This window comes from Cherax quadricarinatus, chromosome 2 (assembly GCF_038502225.1).
Source record: "Cherax quadricarinatus isolate ZL_2023a chromosome 2, ASM3850222v1, whole genome shotgun sequence".
NCBI lineage: Eukaryota > Metazoa > Arthropoda > Malacostraca > Decapoda > Parastacidae > Cherax > Cherax quadricarinatus.
This window is the reverse complement of record NC_091293.1, coordinates 18,258,352-18,278,805: the sequence shown is the minus strand read 5'-3', so window position 1 is coordinate 18,278,805 and position 20,454 is coordinate 18,258,352. Positions and strand designations below refer to the sequence as shown.

Genomic DNA, 20,454 nt, shown 5'->3' with positions numbered 1-20,454 from the left:
CCGCTATTCCCGCCTTTTTTCCCCCTCCCCAAAAGTGATAGTTTGACTGCCGGCTGCTTGTTAAGGAAGGGTCAGTCTAGCTCCCGCTATCCCTTCCCCCCCCCCCAAAAGGTGATGTGTGGGGCTCTGGTCCAAACAGTAATCACTAGACTCACAGCTCCCAGCACTACTGTAAGTACATGCCTGCCTTGTATTCTAGTGGATTTATGGGTTGAAAGCTTCACTTTTGACCAATAATAAACTTAGTCTTTCCAGCCTTGCTCTATGTTGACTGTTGTAATAATCACCACATCTTTTAGGTATTGTACTTATCATGGAGAGTGATTATTTAAGCAGTGGGTAACCTGTCTATCTTTTCAGCTTGGATGACAGAGAGGGTCACCTGTCAATCAACAAGAAGAACTGGTGGAGATGGACTAACGTCCTGAGACTTCCCCTTTTTGGATTTAATTACCTGTGCACCTGTATGAAATTGCAGGACGTAACCCCTCATCATTGCAGCGGTAAAGAACCTGCTTTCCTGTCATCGGGATATAATACTCAAGGCTATACTGTGAAGAACTAGCCAGTGGGTGGTAACCAACACCTGCGACCCCCCCCCCATCATCAGCAACGGCTACGATTTCAACAACACAGTGTCACCAACACCAGACACCCAAGTTTTATACTAGCGTTGAATTCAGTTATCATTTATATTTTTCATTTTTCATTTTCTTTAATGTAGGATTAATATTTCATATTTAAGTGTTTTATATTTTATATTTTCTATATAATAAAGTGTTTATGTTTGTCTGTTATTATTTCTTTTTCTATTCATTAATTTTCCTGAGGAGGAGCCAGCCTTGGTAATACTGTCTGAAGTTATTACAGGGCTGAGCAAGCCTTCACATCCTAAAAGAACAATACGAATCAGTGTTATCAACCCACTAAATGACAGCAAGGTAGAAAATGCAGAAATATTTTTCACTCCAGAAGAAGGCTGTGCAGACCAACTAACTGACATTAGTACAAATCCCATAGATTTTGAGAAAGAAATGGACATCATGTCCACTCACTCAGCACCTGGACCAGATTTAAGGAATGCTCCACTTATAAAGAGATGTAAAGTACCATTAGCATGAGCACTTGGCATTCTTTGGAGAAAGAGCTTAGATCTAGGTGAAATACCGGAGGCATTAAAGAGTGCAGACAGCTCCTCTACATAAGGGAGGTAGTAGAGCACTAGCTAAAAATTACAAACCAGTAGCTCTAAATTCTCACATCATAAAAATCTTCAAGTGATGAAACGACAGATTACAAATTTCATGGACCAACACAACCAGCATAACCTGAACCAGCATGGTTTTAGAGCAGGATGATCATGCCTGTCACAGCTGATGAATTATTATGACAGAATTATGGAGGCATTGGAAGATGACCAAAATGCAGATGTAATTTACACAGATTTTGCAAAGGCGTTTGACAAATGCGATCATGGGGTGATAGCACACAAGATGAGGTCCATGGGCATTACGGGAAAGGTAGGCAGATGGATTTTCAGGTTCCTAACACACACAATACAAAAAGTAGTAGTGAAGAGGGCAAGATCCAGCATCAGCGAGGTCAAAAGCTCAGTACCCCAAGGCACATGTCCTGGCACCATTGCTGTTTCTCATCCTCATAGCATAGATAAAAATACCCAGCACACTTTTATATCATCATTTGCAGATGACACTAAAATAAGCAGGAAAGTCACTATGGTAGAAGACAGGGAAAAAGTACAGGAAGACATAAGCAGGGTTTTCCAGTGAGCAGTGGAGAACAACATGATGTTCAATGGTGATAAGTGCCAGCTGCTTAGGTATAGAACGAATGAAGAACTCAAAAGGAACACTATATACAAAACTCGAAAGGGACACCAAATAGAGCATAAGGAATATGTAAAAGACCTGGGAATAATTATGTCAGCTGACCTTTCTTTTAAAGACCATAACAAGACAAAGCTCATGACAGCCAGGAAGATGACAGGGTGGGTATTGAGAACTATCAAAACAAGGGAAATAATGCCGATGGTGACACTCTTCCAATCACTAGTGCTCCCTCACTTAGAATATTGCTCAGTGCTGATGGCCCTGTTCAAAGCAGGAGAAATATCGGAGCTGGAACAAATATAGAGATCATTTATGGCTCACATTGAGCTAATAAAGCACCTAAACTACTGGGAATGCCTTCAAGTCTTGAACATGTACTCAGTGGAGCAGAGGAGAGAGAGGTACATGATAATACACTGTATATAATTGGTGTGCAAAAGAAGAAAATTGAAAGTGAATACAGGAAAGAGTAAGGTTATGAGGATAACAAAAAGATTAGGTGATGAAAGATTGGATATCAGATTGGAGGGAGAGAGTATGGAGGAGGTGAATGTATTCAGATATTTGGGAGTGGACGTGTCAGCGGATGGGTCTATGAAAGATGAGGTGAATCATAGAATTGATGAGGGGAAAAGGGTGAGTGGTGCACTTAGGAGTCTGTGGAGACAAAGAACTTTGTCCTTGGAGGCAAAGAGAGGAATGTATGAGAGTATAGTTTTACCAATGCTCTTATATGGGTGTGAAGCATGGGTGATGAATGTTGCAGCGAGGAGAAGGCTGGAGGCAGTGGAGATGTCATGTCTGAGAGCAATGTGTGGTGTGAATATAATGCAGAGAATTCGTAGTTTGGAAGTTAGGAGGTGCGGGATTACCAAAACTGTTGTCCAGAGGGCTGAGGAAGGGTTGTTGAGGTGGTTCGGACATGTGGAGAGAATGGAGCGAAACAGAATAACTTCAAGAGTGTATCAGTCTGTAGTGGAAGGAAGGCGGGGTAGGGGGTGGCCTAGGAAAGGTTGGAGGGAGGGGGTAAAGGAGGTTTTGTGTGCGAGGGGCTTGGACTTCCAGCAGGCATGCGTGAGCGTGTTTGATAGGAGTGAATGGAGACAAATGGTTTTTAATACTTGACGTGCTGTTGGAGTGTGAGCAAAGTAACATTTATGAAGGGGTTCAGGGAAACCGGCAGGCCGGACTTGAGTCCTGGAGATGGGAAGTACAGTGCCTGCACTCTGAAGGAGGGGTGTTAATGTTGCAGTTTAAAAACTGTAGTGTAAAGCACCCTTCTGGCAAGACAGTGATGGAGTGAATGATGGTGAAAGTTTTTCTTTTTCGGGCCACCCTGCCTTGGTGGGAATCGGCCGGTGTGATAAAAAAAAAAAAAAATAATTGGAAAGTACTCGAGGGCCTGGTCCCAAATCTGCACACTGCCATAACGACATACTGGAGTGAGAGATATGGGAGAAAGTGCAAAATAAACCCAGTGAGGAGCAGGGGTGCAGTGGAGACAATAAGGGAACACTGTATCAACGTCCGGGATCCCAGACTATTCAACATCTTACCAGAAGATATCAGAAACACGGCCGGAACAAGTGTAGAAGCCTTCAAGAGAAAATTGGACAAGCATCTTCACCAGGTGACAGATCAACAAGGCTGTAATGGATATGTGGGGCAGCAGGCCACCAGCAGCAAGAGCCTGGTTGACCAGGCAAGCACCAGACGAGCCTGGCCCATGGTCGGGCTCAGAGAGTAAACAAACTCTCGAAACTCTTCAAAGGTATATCCAACTAGGTATATTATTTCTATTATGCTACAGGCATGTTAGCATGGGCCCCACTGTGACAACGAATGCAGATTTTCACAGATGAATCCCAATACCAGCATGGCTGTGGCATGCTCTAGCTCAAGTCCTTTAAAACCACCATCATGATTCTCAAAATCATAACACAACTGCAAACAAATCACAGAATGTGAAGTGCTTGAACCCATGGAAGGAGAATTCTATAACCTCAAACAACACTACTTACATTATACTATCTAATCTATCCCTACCTCACCTATGTTATTTGTACTTGGGGATCCATTACAACAAATCACCTTAAGCCAATAATAACTCGACAAAAAGTGGCAGTACAAATGATCACCCAGTCTAGTGCCAGACAACATGCTCCCCCACTCTTCAGAAGTCTAAACTTACTTAATATACATAAAATTTACTCATACTATCATGCATACTACATATACAGTACAATCAATTCTAATATCAATCCTCACCTGAAACTCTTTCTTGATAGTTGTAACAGAACTCATAGGAATAATACTAGACACAAAAAGCTCTATGATATTCCCAATGTCTGACTCAACCTGTGTGAAAACTCAATGAATATAAAATAACCTAAAAGCTGGAAGTTTGCCTGAAGATTCCAGAGGCTCTCAGTTTGCCAACCACTTCATAGCTACTGTTAAAAAACATCTCATTACCTTAACATGATACTGATAATTTATTATGCTGAACAAATCGTGAAACCGTGTCTTTCATCCAATATCAACCCTGTTCTTGTTCCATCCTTCCTTCAACTCTCATTTATTACTAGAAAAGCATTTATTTTCATCACTTCAGGTACCTAGCTTCGTCTTTAATGTATCTCGAATTAGATTTTTTTATTGAATTTCTGACTATCTTCAATACAAATTAATTTTATTCTCAAGTACTATGTGTGTTTCACTGTCTAGTAATTTACAATTTATGAAATGTCTTGCATAACAAGGGGCTTTCTATAAGTAGTTTATACATGTTAATTACCTTAACTATACTATACAGTACTCTACTTTAAAAAGTTGTTTGCCTGTTACTTTGTGAAGAGGAACTGTCTGCATTTTCAAGACCTTTAAGATTTCACCTAAAATGAATGTGAGCAAAGAACAATGCATAAAATAAATAATAATCCATTCTTAAACCCCCTCAAAAAGCTACTTCACAACTATAACTGAAAGTAAATTGAAGATTTTGTGTAAAGAAAACCATCATGAAAAGTTAACTTTCATGATTAGCAAGCATGAAAGGATAATATTAATGAATAAAAGTGTAAAATGAGAGATGCTATATTTACGATATAAAGGCAGTGTAATTACACAAAACTGTACATATGCTGATACTAATTATCACAATTAATAAATAGTGGATATTAAAACATCCCTCAACATTATATCAAGGAATGATCCTCAGTGCCTTTTTATCATGATACAATTAAATAAAGTTTTTCTTTTTCTCTTTTTTAGTAAATGTTTACAGGAGAAGGGGTTACTAGCCCATTGCTCCCGGCATTTTAGTCTCCTCATATGACACGCATGGCTTACGGAGGAAAGATTCTTTTCCACTTCCCCATGGACAATAGAGGAAATAAAGAAGAACAAGAGCTATTTAGAAAAAAGAAGAAGAAACTAGATGTATGTACACATATGCATGTGCGTGCCTGTGTAGTGTGACCTAAGTGTAAGCAGAAGTAGCAAGATATGCCTGTTATCCAGTGTGTTTATGAGACAGAAAAAGACACCAGCAATCCTACCATCATATACAACAGTTACAGGTTTCTGTTTCACAGTCATCTGGTAATACGGTAGTACTTCCCTGGGTGGTTGCTATCTACCAACCTACTACCAAAAATGGAATGGAACGAAACAGAATGACTTCGAGAGCGTATAAATCTGTAGTGGAGGGAAGGCGGGGTAGGAGTCGGTCTAGGAAAGGTTGGAAGGTTGGAGGGAGGAGGTAAAGGAGGTTTTGTGTGCGAGGGGCTTGGACTTTCAGCAAGCATGCGTGAGCGTATTTGATAGAAGTGAATGGAGATAAATGGTTTTTAATACTTGACGTGCTGTTGGAGTGTGAGCAAAGTAACATTTATGAAGGGATTCAGGGAAACTGGCAGGCCGGACTTGAGTCCTGGAGATGGGAAGTAAAGTGTCTGCACTCTAAAGGAGAGGTGTTAATATTGCAGTTTTATAAACTGTAGTGTAAAGCACCCCTCTGGCAAGACAGTGAGGGAATGAATGATGATGAAAGTTTTTCTGTCTCGGGCCACCCTGCCTTGGTGGGAATCGGCCGATGTGTTAATACAAAAAAAAAAAAAATAATAATTATCCATGGGGAAGTGGGAAAGAATTCTTCGTCCATAAGCCTATCGTAAGAAGTGACCAAAATGCCAGGAGGAAGGAGCTGGTAACCCCTTCTTCTGTATAAATTACTGAAGTAAAAAAAAAAAAACTTTAATTTTTAGGTCACTCTGCCTCAGTGGGATACAACTGGTTCACTGAGAGAGAGAAAAAAAAAATTAAATAATACAGTATTAAAACTTAAAAAATCGACTCACCTTTATATCTCTGTGAATGATTTGTTTTGAGTGAATATACTGCACAGCTAAGAGCACTTGATGGAATAAACCCAGGTATTTGACTCGATTTATAAGTATCTGACTGCTGTTAGTGCTGGAGGTGAGATCTGCATTCCTACTTAGCAACCAGTCCCTTAAAGACTTGCCACATAGTCCCATCTGGATAAAGAGAACCATCTGTGGAAATCTTTGACACTGCTGCAAATTATTTCTTAAGGGATGGTAGGGCAAAAGTGATTGTTTGTAACTTCCATTGGAAGATAAGCTGGAGCTTGTATGATGTCCTGGTGCTACTACACTTTTTTCATTATCAGATGAGAGAGCTGATAAAACTTCACAACTTTGAGAGCCTGGAGAGGTTAGTTTAATGGTGTTTTTAGTTTTGCTGTGATTACTCGCACAAAAAACTATACTTTCATCAGACGAGCCTTTTGTATTAATTTGCTTTTTATCACTTATTCCATTAAAATTAGCAGAGATATTATTAGGGGACTGAAACAAACCAACATTTAAAACTTCACTTTTTTTGTCAAAACTTAAAATTGTTTTTTTGGACCTTAAAACAGGAGCTTCTCTCTTATTTTGAATTTTCTTTTCTGGAGACATGCTACAATTTTTTTCAAAATTTTCTTTATATACAACTTTGCATGATTTTTGCCCCTTAAATCTAAAGTTTAATTTACTTTTTTCTTTGCTCTCATCACCAAAAAATATTCCACCTGAAGTTTCTTCGGCTTGCTCTTCATCTTCTGATGAGCTGGAGAATATGAAAAATTTTTTTAAATGAATGAAGGTGCATTGTAAGATGAAGAAGACAAGTTTATTAGAATAAACTTTAAAAATTTATTACTATGATACTTTGAAAAACAGTACATACATGTTTCTTTTCTTTAAATGAAGATCTCTCTTGAAGAGGCCTTTAAGAAACATTATTATGGAGATTGATAAATCTAATAATCTCTAATACAGACTTACAAAGAAAGTTAAGTTGGTATATGATACTGGAGTATAATTAGTAACTATGCTAAAATGGTCCAAGAGTCACACTTAGCCTCTTAAAACTTAAGTGCTCCAGATATGAATGAAACCTGAATTGAACTCCGCTGGCCTGGGGTTCAAAAGTCAGCTAGAAGTTAGGATGCTAAACTGTAGACACACAGATCCACTAATGTATACAAATACAGTACAGGATGACCATCACTAATCTGGCATCATCGGGACCTGTAGCATGCTGGATTAGTGATTTTGCCGGATAACAGAAGGGTTACATTAGAATACACTTAAGCCAACGGTCATATTTACTTATTGGTGATTTCACCCACTTTATGCCCTATTTTTGGCCCATTCCATTGTTTCATTCTACCAAACACAGCTACTTTGCTATTATTCCTTTTATTCTGTCAGTTGAGCACAAGAAACTGCTCATTTACTTCAACTGCTCCATAAAGTGGTTAGAAATTGGTAATTTGTTCAATTTCACATAAATTTCAAGAGATACCAATTTCAAAATAGGGTCCAGAATAAACAATGCAGATATTCCTGGCATTAAAATAACATTTTCTCTGTTTATTAGTCACATCTCCAGGCCCCTCTTATACATTACACTTGCTTCCCATTTTGAATTTTTATTCACACAATATATAGAAGATTTACTGTTAAGCAGACTACTGCATTATTGTAATAATTATACAGTGGACCCTCGGTTATTGGACATACAGTGGACCCCCGACCAACGAAGGCATCGTCTAACGAAATTCAACTAACGAAGCGCTTGAGTGTAAAAATTTTGGCCCGACCAATAATGAAAAACTTGACCAACATGATTCGTCCCGAACGCGTCCATGTGTCCCGTCTGGCCTGAGTGCGCCTTAGCTGCCCTGCCTTCAGTTAGTGTGCCAGTGTTCACAAGCCAGTCCGGTCGCATCCACACATACATATGGTACATTTTGTATTATTCCAGTGTTTTAAGTGCTTGTATCTGCAAAATAAGCCACCATGGGCCCCAAGAAAGCTTCTAGTGCCAACCCTGTGGTAAAAAGGGTGAGAATTACAACTGAAATGAAGAAGATCATCACAAAGTATGGAACTGGAGTGCATGTCTCCGAGCTGGCCAGGTTGTATAACAAACCCCAATCAACCATCGCTACTATCTTGGCCAACAGAAAGGCAATCACGGAAGCTGTTGTTGCAAAAGGTGCAAGTATCTTTTCGAAACACAGAGCGCAAGTACTCGAAGATGTTGGAGGCTGTTATTGGCATGGATAAATGAAAAACAGATATCAGGAGACAGCATCTCTCAAGCGATCATATGTGAAAAGGCAAGGCAGTTGCATGACGATTTAATTAAAAAAAGCCTGCAACTAGTGGTGATGTGAGTGAATTTAAGGCCAGATAAGTGTAGTTTATTCTTCATTACACAATATACATATGTATACATGTATTGTGCATCTATCCTTCTGTTTGTGTGTAGGAAAATGTATATATCATGTGGTAAAAATTTTTTTTTCATACTTTTGGGTGCCTTGAATGGATTAATTTGATATCCATTATTTCTTATGGGGAAAATTAATTCAACTAACGATAATTTCGTCTAACGATGAGCTCTCTGGAATGGATTAATATAGCTGGTCGAGGGGTCACTGTAATCCGTTCCAGAAGGTCGGCCTAAATCCGAAAAGGCCACAAACCGAAATAATGGTTCCCATAAGAATTAATGTAAATACAATTAATCCATTCCAGACACCCAAAAATACTAACAAAAAATACATTTTTTAAAGATTAACTATATGTATAGTTTTACATACACAAAACAATGAGAAAGAAACAAAGTACAAATTTTAATGATAAATAAACATTACATACCTTTATTGAAGACTCTTGTTGGAGTATTGAAGAAGGCAAGGAGGGGAGACGGAGCTGGGAATCCCCCTCCATAAGGACTTCAGGTATCAAAACCCTCTCTAGGGTTACTTCTTTTCTTTGTCATTTACTGCCACAGTACATTCATTACTTACCTTAAAATATTTATAGTCTTAATGTAGGGCAAGAAGTGAGCAGTATTTATTTGTAGGAAGTCAGTGTAGGCAGCGGTAGATGTAGGTACATGTATGTAGCTTCCCTGGGTTACACTACAGAGCCATATTATTACATTACACAGCCATATTATTACACTACACAGTCATATTATTACCATGTTCACTGAGTTTAATAATTTCTAACAACTACCCTTAGATGGCATCATAAACAAAGGGAGAAGTAATAATTCATGCAGAGAATTGTAAACAAACACGTATGAAGGACGGTGCCTGGGCCAAATGCCAGATTCACAGTTTTCTCTAATGCTGAATCAGAGAAAATGCAATGTTTACTCTCCACCCGACACACCACTCGATAGCATATAAACACCGCATGTTTATATGCTATGTAACGTGTTTCTTATATAATTTTGAAGAAAATATCATATATGGATTAATGAAAATGTCTATATTAACCACAAACAAGACATTTCATGTGCCCAAGAGTGATTATTATTAAACATATATCACATATAAACATTGCATGTTTTTATATACTATGTAACGTATTTCTTTGGGCCCATAGTGGCTTATTTTGCACTTACACTCAATAAACAACCACAAAAAACAATGGATTATAATGAAATGTTTAGATGAATGCGTGGACTCTTGCTCACTCACTAAGAGACACAGCCAGATTGACTCATGCACGGGTGGGTGGATGCATCCACTACAGTCGATTTCCAAGTTGCCAGCCATAATCCAGGATAGAATTTCAGCCAAAAAAAAAAGCAGCCGAAATCCCATTTGGCCGATATCCGGAACGGCCAATATCTGAGGGTCCACTGTATAAATAATGTCATCCCATTCGTGACTGCATATTAGATCAGTCAGTTGGACATGTATTGGATGGTGACATCATTTGTTTACTCTTGAACATCGGGAAAAATTGAACATTTCCGTTAATTTGAACTCAATTTCAAGGTACTTTCCAACTCTATCAAATAAGGACAAAAAGAACAAGAATACAACGTTTATAGTTGTATTCTTGTTCATAGGAAAATACACCACAAAGTCACAGTTTTACACCAAAAACACTTTCTCAGTTTCTTCTCATTATGCACTGCATGCTGCAGGATTTTTTATAAAGTGCAGACTTACCACACAGACCTATTCTCTCACATGTAGACCCAAATTCACCGGTCACAGCTTATCTGAATGAGCTGAGCTCATGGCGACTAACAGTGGCTTCAAAGCCACCTTATCTCTAATGGACAGTATATGGTGTAGGTGCTATACACAATGAGAAACATTTCTTTTATTCGTTGGAACCATGGGTAGGGCTAAAAGTGAGCAGGTTGTAAAAATAAATGGAGAAAAAGAAATTGGAATGACTTATGCAGCAAGTAGCACCACCAAGCAGTAGCGGCAGGTTGGTGTGGTGACCCCGGCAGTTTGAATTATGTTAGCCGAAATTCGTGCCGGATTACTGATGGAACCGGATTACTGATGGCTGACCTGTACATATGCTGTGCCGAAAGTGAATGGTATGATACTAACAAGATGTGAAAAAAAAAAAACCTTATGCATAGTTCATGACATTTAATAGAGGAAATGTTTTGCCATGAGTGGTTTCTTCAGTCTAAATATAGACAACTAAGTAAAGCATGTTTACAGCAGGGCCCAACTTATGAGGTTTCAAGTTACAAGGTTTTTCACTTAAGGTATTTTAGTTTTGGAACAAATTAATTACTTATAAACAATGACTTGCTCTTCTGACATTTGGACAACTGTATTAAAATCATTTTTGGGGGGCTTTAAGAAAAGAGTTTCTCTCATATTTTCCATTTTACTTTTTGGAGCAAAGAAAATGGAGTGAGTGATGGTGAAAATGTTTCTTCTTTTTCAGGTCACTCGACCTCAGCAGGTGGTGTTCATATATTTGGAAGTGACCTTGTCAGTGGACAGGTCTATGAAAGATGAGGTGAACCATATAAATGACAAGGAAAAAAAGGTGGGTGGTGCACTGAGGTATCGACAGAGACAGAGAACACTATCCATGGAGGCAAAAAGGGGAGTGTATCAGAGTATAATGGTACCAACACTCTTATATGGATTTGAAGAATGGATTTTAAATCTTGCAGCAATGAGTAGGCTGGAGGCAGTGGTGACATCATGTGAATATTATGCTGAGAATTAGAAGTTTGGAGAGTAGGTGCAGAGTTATTAAAAGTATTATACAGAGGGGTGAGAAAAGGTTAGTGAGATGGTTTGGATATTTAGAGGAGGTGGAGAAAAAAATGAAGATTTGGAGTGTGTGTAAATCTGTAGGGAGGGAAGGAGGGGTAGTGGATGCCCTAGGAAAGGTTGAATGGAGGAGTTAAAGTAGGTTTTGTATGCAAAGGGGCTTGGACATCCAACAAGCATGTGTGAGCATGTTGGAGAGGACTGAGTGGAGGCAGGTGTTTTTTATGACTTGACATGCTGTTGGAGTGAGAGTAAAATAACATTTATGAAGGGATTCAGGGAACCTGTTTAGGTGGACTTAGTCCTAGAGGTGGGAAGTACAGTGTCTGCATTTTGAAGGTGGGGTGGGGTTACTGTCATTTGGAGGGGCAGCTGAGCTGTAATATTAGCTCTCCTCTGGCAAGATGGTGATGGAGTGAGTGAAAGTGAGTAATTCTTCTTTTAAAAGGTCAGACTACCTTGGTAGAAGATGGCCAGTGTGTTAAACAATATTTTACTTGGCTGTCTCCCACCGAGGTAGCGTGACCCAAAAAAGAAACTTTCTCATCATTTGCACTATCAATGTCTTGCCAGAGGCACACAGGTACAGTGTACACAGCATATATTAATATTTTTAGAATGGTCTTGAGGGCACAAATGTTATATGGGCACATAAAAAGTACATTATTTATATTTAAAGGAAGATAACTCAAGAAAATCAAACAGTCACTTGTTTCCATGTTTAAATGGGTATCACACCTTGAAACAATTGTAATACAGCCTCTCCCCACTTAGCGACATACTCGTTTACTGACAACTCGGACTTACAACGGGCTCGCTGATCAGTATGCATGCCTAATGTATATTAGAACTGATTTTCTCTAAAACTGATTATTACAGTATACAGTACATTACTGTACAAACATTTAAAAATATACCAGAAATGTTATAAATGGTACAAAGATGACATTAAAGCAATGTCAAAGATGGTTGACACACACCCACTACTATTATAGTATGCTCCTCACTTAATGATGAATTCATTTACCGATATGGTCTTAGGAACAGAACTCAGTCATTAAGTGAGGAGAGACTGTATTATAGTATTTCCTTGTATGTTGTGTTACAATTTAAAAGTAATGAAACGAAATAAGAAAAACAGGTATTCATACCAAATAATATTGTGTATATCATGAGGGGCTATGAGAGGCTATACCTCTCCACATTTTTCAAGTGGCAAAACATACCTTCCAACACCTTCAGTAAAAAACTAATATTAGAAATAAAAAGAAAAAGAGAGAAATAATAAAAATTGAACATAAATATAAAACATTTAAACTGATGTGTTCCTTTTTCACCAACTGAACAATCATAAAACACTTAGTATTCTTTCAGTATCATTTTCATAAGCAGTAATTTTTTTAAAATCTCTCCTCACACACACATGTGCACACACAGAAGAAATAAAATTTCAGGGCCTGTCATAGTTTCAGGGTTAGATATCCTTTCTTAACACATACTTCCTCACTACTGCTTTCACTGTGGTGACTTAGTGTTTTACATAGTAGCTTTTGCCACATTTTAAGTTGTCTCAGATAGGTGGTGTTGGTTGCCAATATGACGTATTTCAGAACATAGTTCTAGCTGCCCAGACAACTTTTGTTCCGAGTAGGGAAATTAGATCTAACAAAAATGATCAAAATGGATAAACAATAGATTAAAACATCTCAGTGGTCAAAAGAGAGGCATATATAAGTGTATCAAAAAGGGGATGGACAGTTAAGAAATCAATATATTCCATTAGGGATGTAGAAAAGGGAATAAGAAAAGCAAAAAGGGATTATGAGGCTAAAGTTGCAAGGGATTTGAAGACTAACCCAAAAGGGTTCTTTCAGGCATACAGAAGTAAAATTAGGGACAAGATAGGCCCACTTAAGAGTAACTCAGGTCAGATCACTGACAGTGATAAGGAAATGTGTAAACTTTTCAACACTTACTTCCTCTCAGTTTTTACTCAGGAAGATACTAGTGAAATTCCAGAAATATAGTCGACCCTCAACTAACGGCGGCATTAAGTAATGGCAATTTCGTCTAACGGCGCTTTTTGCTGTAGAAAAAGTGCCTTAACCAACGGCGAAAAACTTAACCAATGACGTCAGTGTGGCATTGTTTACAAGCTGTTGCGGTCGGTTGCCACGTGTGCCTCCCATACATTTTGGATTATTCCACTGTTTCTAGTAGTACTTGTAACCGCTAAATAAGCCACCAAAGGCCCCACGAAAGCTTCTAGAGCCAGCCCTTTAGTAAAAGATTTGAGAAACACGATAGAATTCAAGAAAAAGTTTGTAGAAAAATATGAAAGTGGTGGTGGTAGAGGGTGGTAGTGATGATGGTAGAGGGTGGTAGTGATGGTGGTAGAGGGTGGTAGTGATGGTGGTAGAGGGTGGTAGTGATGGTGGTAGAGGGTGGTAGTGATTGTGATGGTGGTAGAGGGTGGTAGTGGTTGTGATGGTGGTAGAGGGTGGTAGTGATGGTGGTAGAGGGTGGTAGTGATGGTGGTAGAGGGTGGTAGTGATGATGGTAGAGGGTGGTAGTGGTTGTGATGGTGGTAGAGGGTGGTAGTGGTTGTGATGGTGGTAGAGGGTGGTAGTGATGGTGGTAGAGGGTGGTAGTGATGGTGGTAGAGGGTGGTAGTGATGATGGTAGAGGGTGGTAGTGATTGTGACGGTGGTAGTGGTTGTGATGGTGGTAGAGGGTGGTAGTGATGGTGGTAGAGGGTGGTAGTGATGGTGGTAGTGATGATGGTAGAGGGTGGTAGTGATTGTGATGGTGGTAGAGGGTGGTAGTGGTTGTGATGGTGGTAGAGGGTGGTAGTGATGGTGGTAGAGGGTGGTAGTGATGGTGGTAGAGGGTGGTAGTGATGGTGGTAGAGGGTGGTAGTGATGGTGGTAGAGGGTGGTACTGGTTATGATGTTGATAGAGGGTGGAACTGGTTGTGATGGTGGTAGAGGGTGGTAGTGATGGTGGTAGAGGGTGGTAGTGATGGTGGTAGAGGGTGGTAGTGATGGTGGTAGAGGGTGGTAATGATGGTGGTAGAGGGTGGTAGTGGTTGTGATGGTGGTAGAGGGTGGTACTGGTTATGATGATGGTAGAGGGTGGTAGTGATGGTGATAGAAGGTGGTAGTGGTTGTGGTGGTGGTAGAGGGTGGTACTGGTTGTGATGGTGGTAGAGGGTGGTACTGGTTGTGATGGTGGTAGAGGGTGGTACTGGTTATGATGATGGTAGAGGGTGGTAGTGATGGTGATAGAAGGTGGTAGTGGTTGTGATGGTGGTAGAGGGTGGTACTGGTTGTGATGGTGGTAGAGGGTGGTACTGGTTGTGATGGTGGTAGAGGGTGGTACTGGTTGTGATGGTGGTAGAGGGTGGTACTGGTTGTGATGGTGGTAAGAGGGTGCTCCAGTGATTCTCAAGCTGGTCCTAGTGGCATTAAAAAACCAAGAAGGGAGGTAACCCCACCAAAGGACTTGGTACCTGAAGTTTTTATGGAAGGGGATTCTCCTTCCAAGCAATAGACAATCCTGAATCTCCCTGCTGCTGGCACATCACTCATCAACAACTCCACAATAAAGGTAAGTGGCATTTAATTATTGTTTATTTTGCATGTCCCATTCCTTTCCATATAAGGAAATGTATATTTCATGTAAAAAAAAAAAATCAGACTTTGGGGTGTCAGGAACGGATTAATTCTATTTCCATTATTTCTTATGGGGAAAATTAACTCGACCAACAGCAATGTCGACCAACGGCAAGCCCTCTGGAACAGATTAATGCTGTTGGTTGAAGGTCCACTGTAATAAATTATGTAGAACAGGACAATAATAAACTATGCACGATTGGGGTAACTAGTGACATGGTCCTCAGACAAATAGAGAAATTAAAACCTAACAAATCCCCAGTCCCTGATGAATTGTTTGCAAGGGTTTTAAAGGAATGTAAAGAGGAACTTAGCATACCTTTGGCTAATTTTTCAATATAACACTACAAACTGGCATAGTGCTAGACAAGTGGAAAATGGCAAATGAAATACCTATTTACAAGGCAGGTGACAGGTCCTTAGCTTCAAACTATAGACCAATAATCACCTCCATAGTGGGAAAATTTATGGAATCAATAATTGCCGGGGCAATTCGTAGCCATCTTGAAAGGCATAAATTAATAAATGACTCTCAGCATGGTTTTTGAAGAGGTAGACCATGGTATTGAATATGTTATTGTGATGATATATGCAATATTGGAGATGGGAAGTACAGTGCCTGCACTCTGAAGGAGGGGTGTTAATGTTGCAGTTTAAAAACTGCAGTGTAAAGCACCCTTCTGGCAAGACAGTGATGGAGTGGATGATGGTGAAAGTTTTTCTTTTTCGGGCCACCCTGCCTTGGTGGGAATCGGCCAGTGTGTTAATAAATAAATAATAATTGTGTATATGGACTTCAGAAGGCTTTCGACAGATTTCCACATCAGAGGCTATTAAGGAAACTTAAGGCACATGGAATAGGAGGAAAATTTTTTTCCTGGGTAGAGGCATGGTTGATAAATAGGCAGCAGAGAGTTTGTATAAATGGGGAGAAACCAGAATGGGGGCACGTCACAAGCGGTGCTCCACAGGGGTCAGTGTTGGGCCCCCTGTTGTTCGCAATTTACATAAATGACATAGATAAGGGAATAAATAGCGACATAAGCACATTTGCTGATGACACCAAAACAGGCCATCCAATTCATTCTAATGAGGACATTAGAGCACTCCAGGATGATTTAAATAGACTAATGCAGTGGTCAGAAAAGTGGCAGATGGAGTTTAATATAGACAAATGCAAGGTTCTAAATGTTGGACAGGAAAATAACCATGCCACATATAAACTAAGTAATGTAGATCTTAATACAACTGATTGCAAAAAGGATTTAGGAGTTCTGGTTAGCAGCAATCTGAAACCAAGACAACAGTGCACAAGTGTTTGTAATAAAGCTAACAGAATCCTTGGCTTTATATTAATAAGTATAAATAATAGAAGTCCTCAGGTAAGGCCTCATTTAGATTATGCTGCATAGTTCTGGTCACAGTATTACAGAATGGATATAAATGCACTGGAAAATGTACAAAGGAGGATGACAAAGTTGATCCCATGTATCAGAAAGCTTCCCTATGAGGATAGACTGAGGGCCTTGAATCTGCACTCTCTAGAAAGTCATAGAATTAGGGAGGACATGACTGAGGTGTATAAATGGAATACAGGAATAAAAGGGATATAAATAGCATGCTAAAAATATCTAGCCTAGACAGGATTCACAGCAATGGCTACAAGTTGGAAAATTCAGATTCAAGAAGGATATAGGTAAGCACTGGTTTGGTAACAGAGTTGTGGATGACTTGAACAAACTTCCGAGTACCGTCAAAGAAGCTAAAATGTTGATTAGTTTTAAAAATAGGTTAGATAAATACATGAGTGGGTGTGGGCAGGTGTGAGTTGGACCTGACTAGCTTGTGCTACTTAGTCAGATGCCATGCTCCTTTCTTAAGTGAATGTGACCTGACCTGACTAGGGTAGGGCACAGGCTTAAGCTGGTAGGAGAATTGGACCTGCCATGCATGGGCCAGTAGGGCTGCTGCAGTTTTCCTTCTTTCTTATGTTCTTAAGAAGTGCATGTCTCCTTCTTTCCATTATTGCTGTACTTTTTTTGCAACTTTTTCCAAGTTCTTTACCCACAGAGTAAACTTTAACCCTTTCACTGTCAGTCCCATAATATTACAGCTTTGAAGCCAATGTTGGTCCTGTAATACTATGCCAAAATTCTAGCAGCTTCCAATCTTGCGGGAGACAGCTGGTAGGCCTACATATGAGAGAATGGATCTGAGTGGTCAGTGTGCACAGTATAAAAAAAATCCTGCAGCATGCAGTGCATAATGAGAAAAAAAACTGCGACCATGTTTTTTGATTAAAACAGCAATTTTGTGGTTTATTTTGTATGATTTTTACAGTATTGTTCACGGTATCTTGGTCTCATTTGATAGAATGGAAGGTACATTACAGAAATAGAGATGATTTTGATTGGTTTTAGTACTGAAAATAGCTTGAAACTGAGCTCAAATTAGAGAAAATGTTTGATTTTTGCTAACATTCAAGAGTAAACAAATCACATCACATATCCAATACATGTCAACTGGTGGGTTTAATATGCTTTCACAAATGTGCTGATATTATTTATACCATTTTTACAATAATGAAGTAGTCTGCATAACAGTAAATCTTCTATTTTTGGCATGAATAAAAATTCAATTTAATTTTTCACAGTCACTAGTGAAATGGTTATGAAACAAATAGACTGGCTGAAGCAAAATAAGTCGCCGGGACCTGATGAGCTTTTTTCAAGGAGTCTTAAGGAATGCAAAATGGAACTCTGTGAACCATTAACTAATATTTTTAATTTATCTCTTCAAACAGGTGTAGTGTCTGATATGTGGAAGATGGCTAATGTAATTCCTATTTTTAAATCAGGGGATAAGTCGTTATCGTCAAATTACCGCCCAATAAGCCTGACCTCAATTGTAGGCAAATTGCTAGAGTCAATTATAGCTGAGACTATAAGAAGCCATCTGGATAAGCATAATCTGATTAATGATACTCAGCATGGATTCACGAGAGGCCGGTCTTGTCTAACCAATTTATTAACTTTCTTCAGTAAAGCTTTTGAGGCTGTTGATCATGATAAAGAATTTGATAATATTTACTTATATTTTAGTAAGGCTTTTGATAGAGTTCCGCACCAAACTGTTAAAAAAGTGGCAGCTCATGGCATTGAGGGAAAAGTGCACTCATGGATCGAGTCATGGCTCACAGACAGGAAACAGTGTGTGTCCATAAATGGGGTTAAATCCGAGTGGGGATCTGTAACAAGTGGCGTTCCACAGGGATCAGTCTTGGGCCCGTTGTTGTTTATAATATATATCAATGATCTTAATGAGGGAATTACTAGTGAAATGAGTAAATTTGCCTATGACACAAAGATAGGTAGGATAATTGATTCAAACGTAGATATCAGGGAACTTCAGGAGGATTTAGACAAACTCAATACCTGGTCAGAAAAGTGGCAGATAAATGTAAGGTTCTGAACCTCGGGAGTGTCCACAACCCTAGGACTTATAAGCTAAATAATGTAGAACTTAGCCATACAGATTGCAAAAAGGACTAGGGGGTTATGATAAGCAGCAACCTTAAGCCAAGACAGCAATGCCTAAGCATATGTAATAAGGCAAACAGATTACTGGGATTTATATCAAGAAGTGTAAGCAACAGAAGTTCAGCGGTTATATTACAGCTTTACACATCATTAGTAAGGCCTCACCTCTGGTGAGGCCTTACTAATGATATTACAGAATGGACATAAATTCATTAGAAAACATTCAAAGTAGAATGACTAAATTAATACATAGCATTAGAAATCTTCCATATGAAGAAAGATTGAAGACCCTTAAATTACATTCACTTGTTAGACGAAGAGTAAGGGGAGACATGATCGAAGTGTATAAGTGGAAGATGGGTATTAATAAAGGGGATATTAATAAGGTCTTGAGAATATCTCTCCAAGAGAGAACCTGCAGTAATGGATTTAAATTAGACAAGTTTAGATTTAGAAAGGACATAGGAAAGTATTGGTTTGGAAATAGGGTAGTTCATGAGTGGAACAGTCTACCTAGTTGGGTTATTGAGGCTAGGACTTTGGGAAGTTTCAAATTTAGGTTGGATAAATACATGAGTCCTAGGTAGTAGGTTGCTAGACAGCAACCGCCCAGGGAGGTACTACCGTCCTGCCAAGTGAGTGTAAAACGAAAGCCTGTAATAGTTTTACACGATGGTCAGATTGCTGGTGTCTTTTGTCTGTCTCATAAATATGCAAGATTACAGGTACGTCTTGCTACTCCTACTTACACTTAGGTCACACTACACATACATGTACAAGCATATATATATAGTATATATATACACCCCTCTGGGTTTTCTTCTATTTTCTTACTAGTTCTTGTTCTTGTTTGTTTCCTCTTATCTCCATGGGGAAGTGGAACAGAATTCTTCCTCTGTAAGCTATGCGTGTTGTAAGAGGTGACTAAAATGCCAGGAGCAAGGGGCTAGTAACCCCTTCTCCTGTATAAATTACTAAATTTAAAAAGAGAAACTTTCATTTTTCTTTTTGGGCCACCCTGCCTTGGTGGGATATGGCCGGTTTGTTGAAAAAAAAAAATGCATGAGTGAGAGGGGTTGGATTTGAGTGGGACTTGCATATGAGTGGATAGAGTTCTTTCTTTCAACACACCGGCCGTATCCCACCGAAAAGGGGTTACTAGCCCCTTGCTCCTGGCATTTTAGTCACCTCTTACAACACGCATGGCTTGCAGAGGAAGAATTCTGTTCCACTTCCCCATGGAGGTAAGAGGAAATAAACAAAAACTAGTAAGAAAATAAAAGAAAACTCAGAGGGGTGTGTATATATATGCTTGTACATGTATGTGTAGTGTGACCTAAGTGTAAGTAGAAGTAGCAAGACGTACCTGAAACCTTGCATGTTTATGAGACAGAAAAATGGACACCAGCAATCCTACCATCATGCAAAACAATTACAGGCTTTCATTTTATACTCACTTGGCAGGATGGTAGGTTGCTGTGTACCAACCTACTAACTAGAAGTGGATAGAGTTATCAGAGCTTATTTCTTGGGTAGCATTGAAAATTGGGTTGGGCAAATGTTTTGTTAGTGGGATGAATTGTAAAGGACCTGTCTAGTATGGGCCAACAGGCCTACTGCAGTGTTCCTCCTTTCTTATGTTCTGATGTTCTTAAAACAAGCATGAGGTAAGAGGGGCCTGGAGACATGACTAATGAACAAAGAAAATGTTATTTTAGTGCTAGGAATGTTTGCATTGTTAATTCTGG

At 39.3% G+C, this 20,454-nt stretch overlaps 1 protein-coding gene across 6 annotated transcripts in view; it reads right to left on the bottom strand.

Moving 5' to 3' along the window:
* The window catches only part of LOC128687663 (eukaryotic translation initiation factor 2-alpha kinase 1-like), a 337,432-nt gene that overhangs the window by 47,326 nt on the left and 269,652 nt on the right, over positions 1-20,454 (bottom strand). For all 6 annotated transcript variants that reach the window (XM_070087473.1, XM_070087464.1, XM_070087478.1 and 3 more), the window contains one exon: positions 6,212-6,989. In XM_070087473.1, coding sequence (XP_069943574.1) covers positions 6,212-6,989 — 778 coding nt within the window. The remainder of the gene's footprint in view (positions 1-6,211; positions 6,990-20,454) is intronic.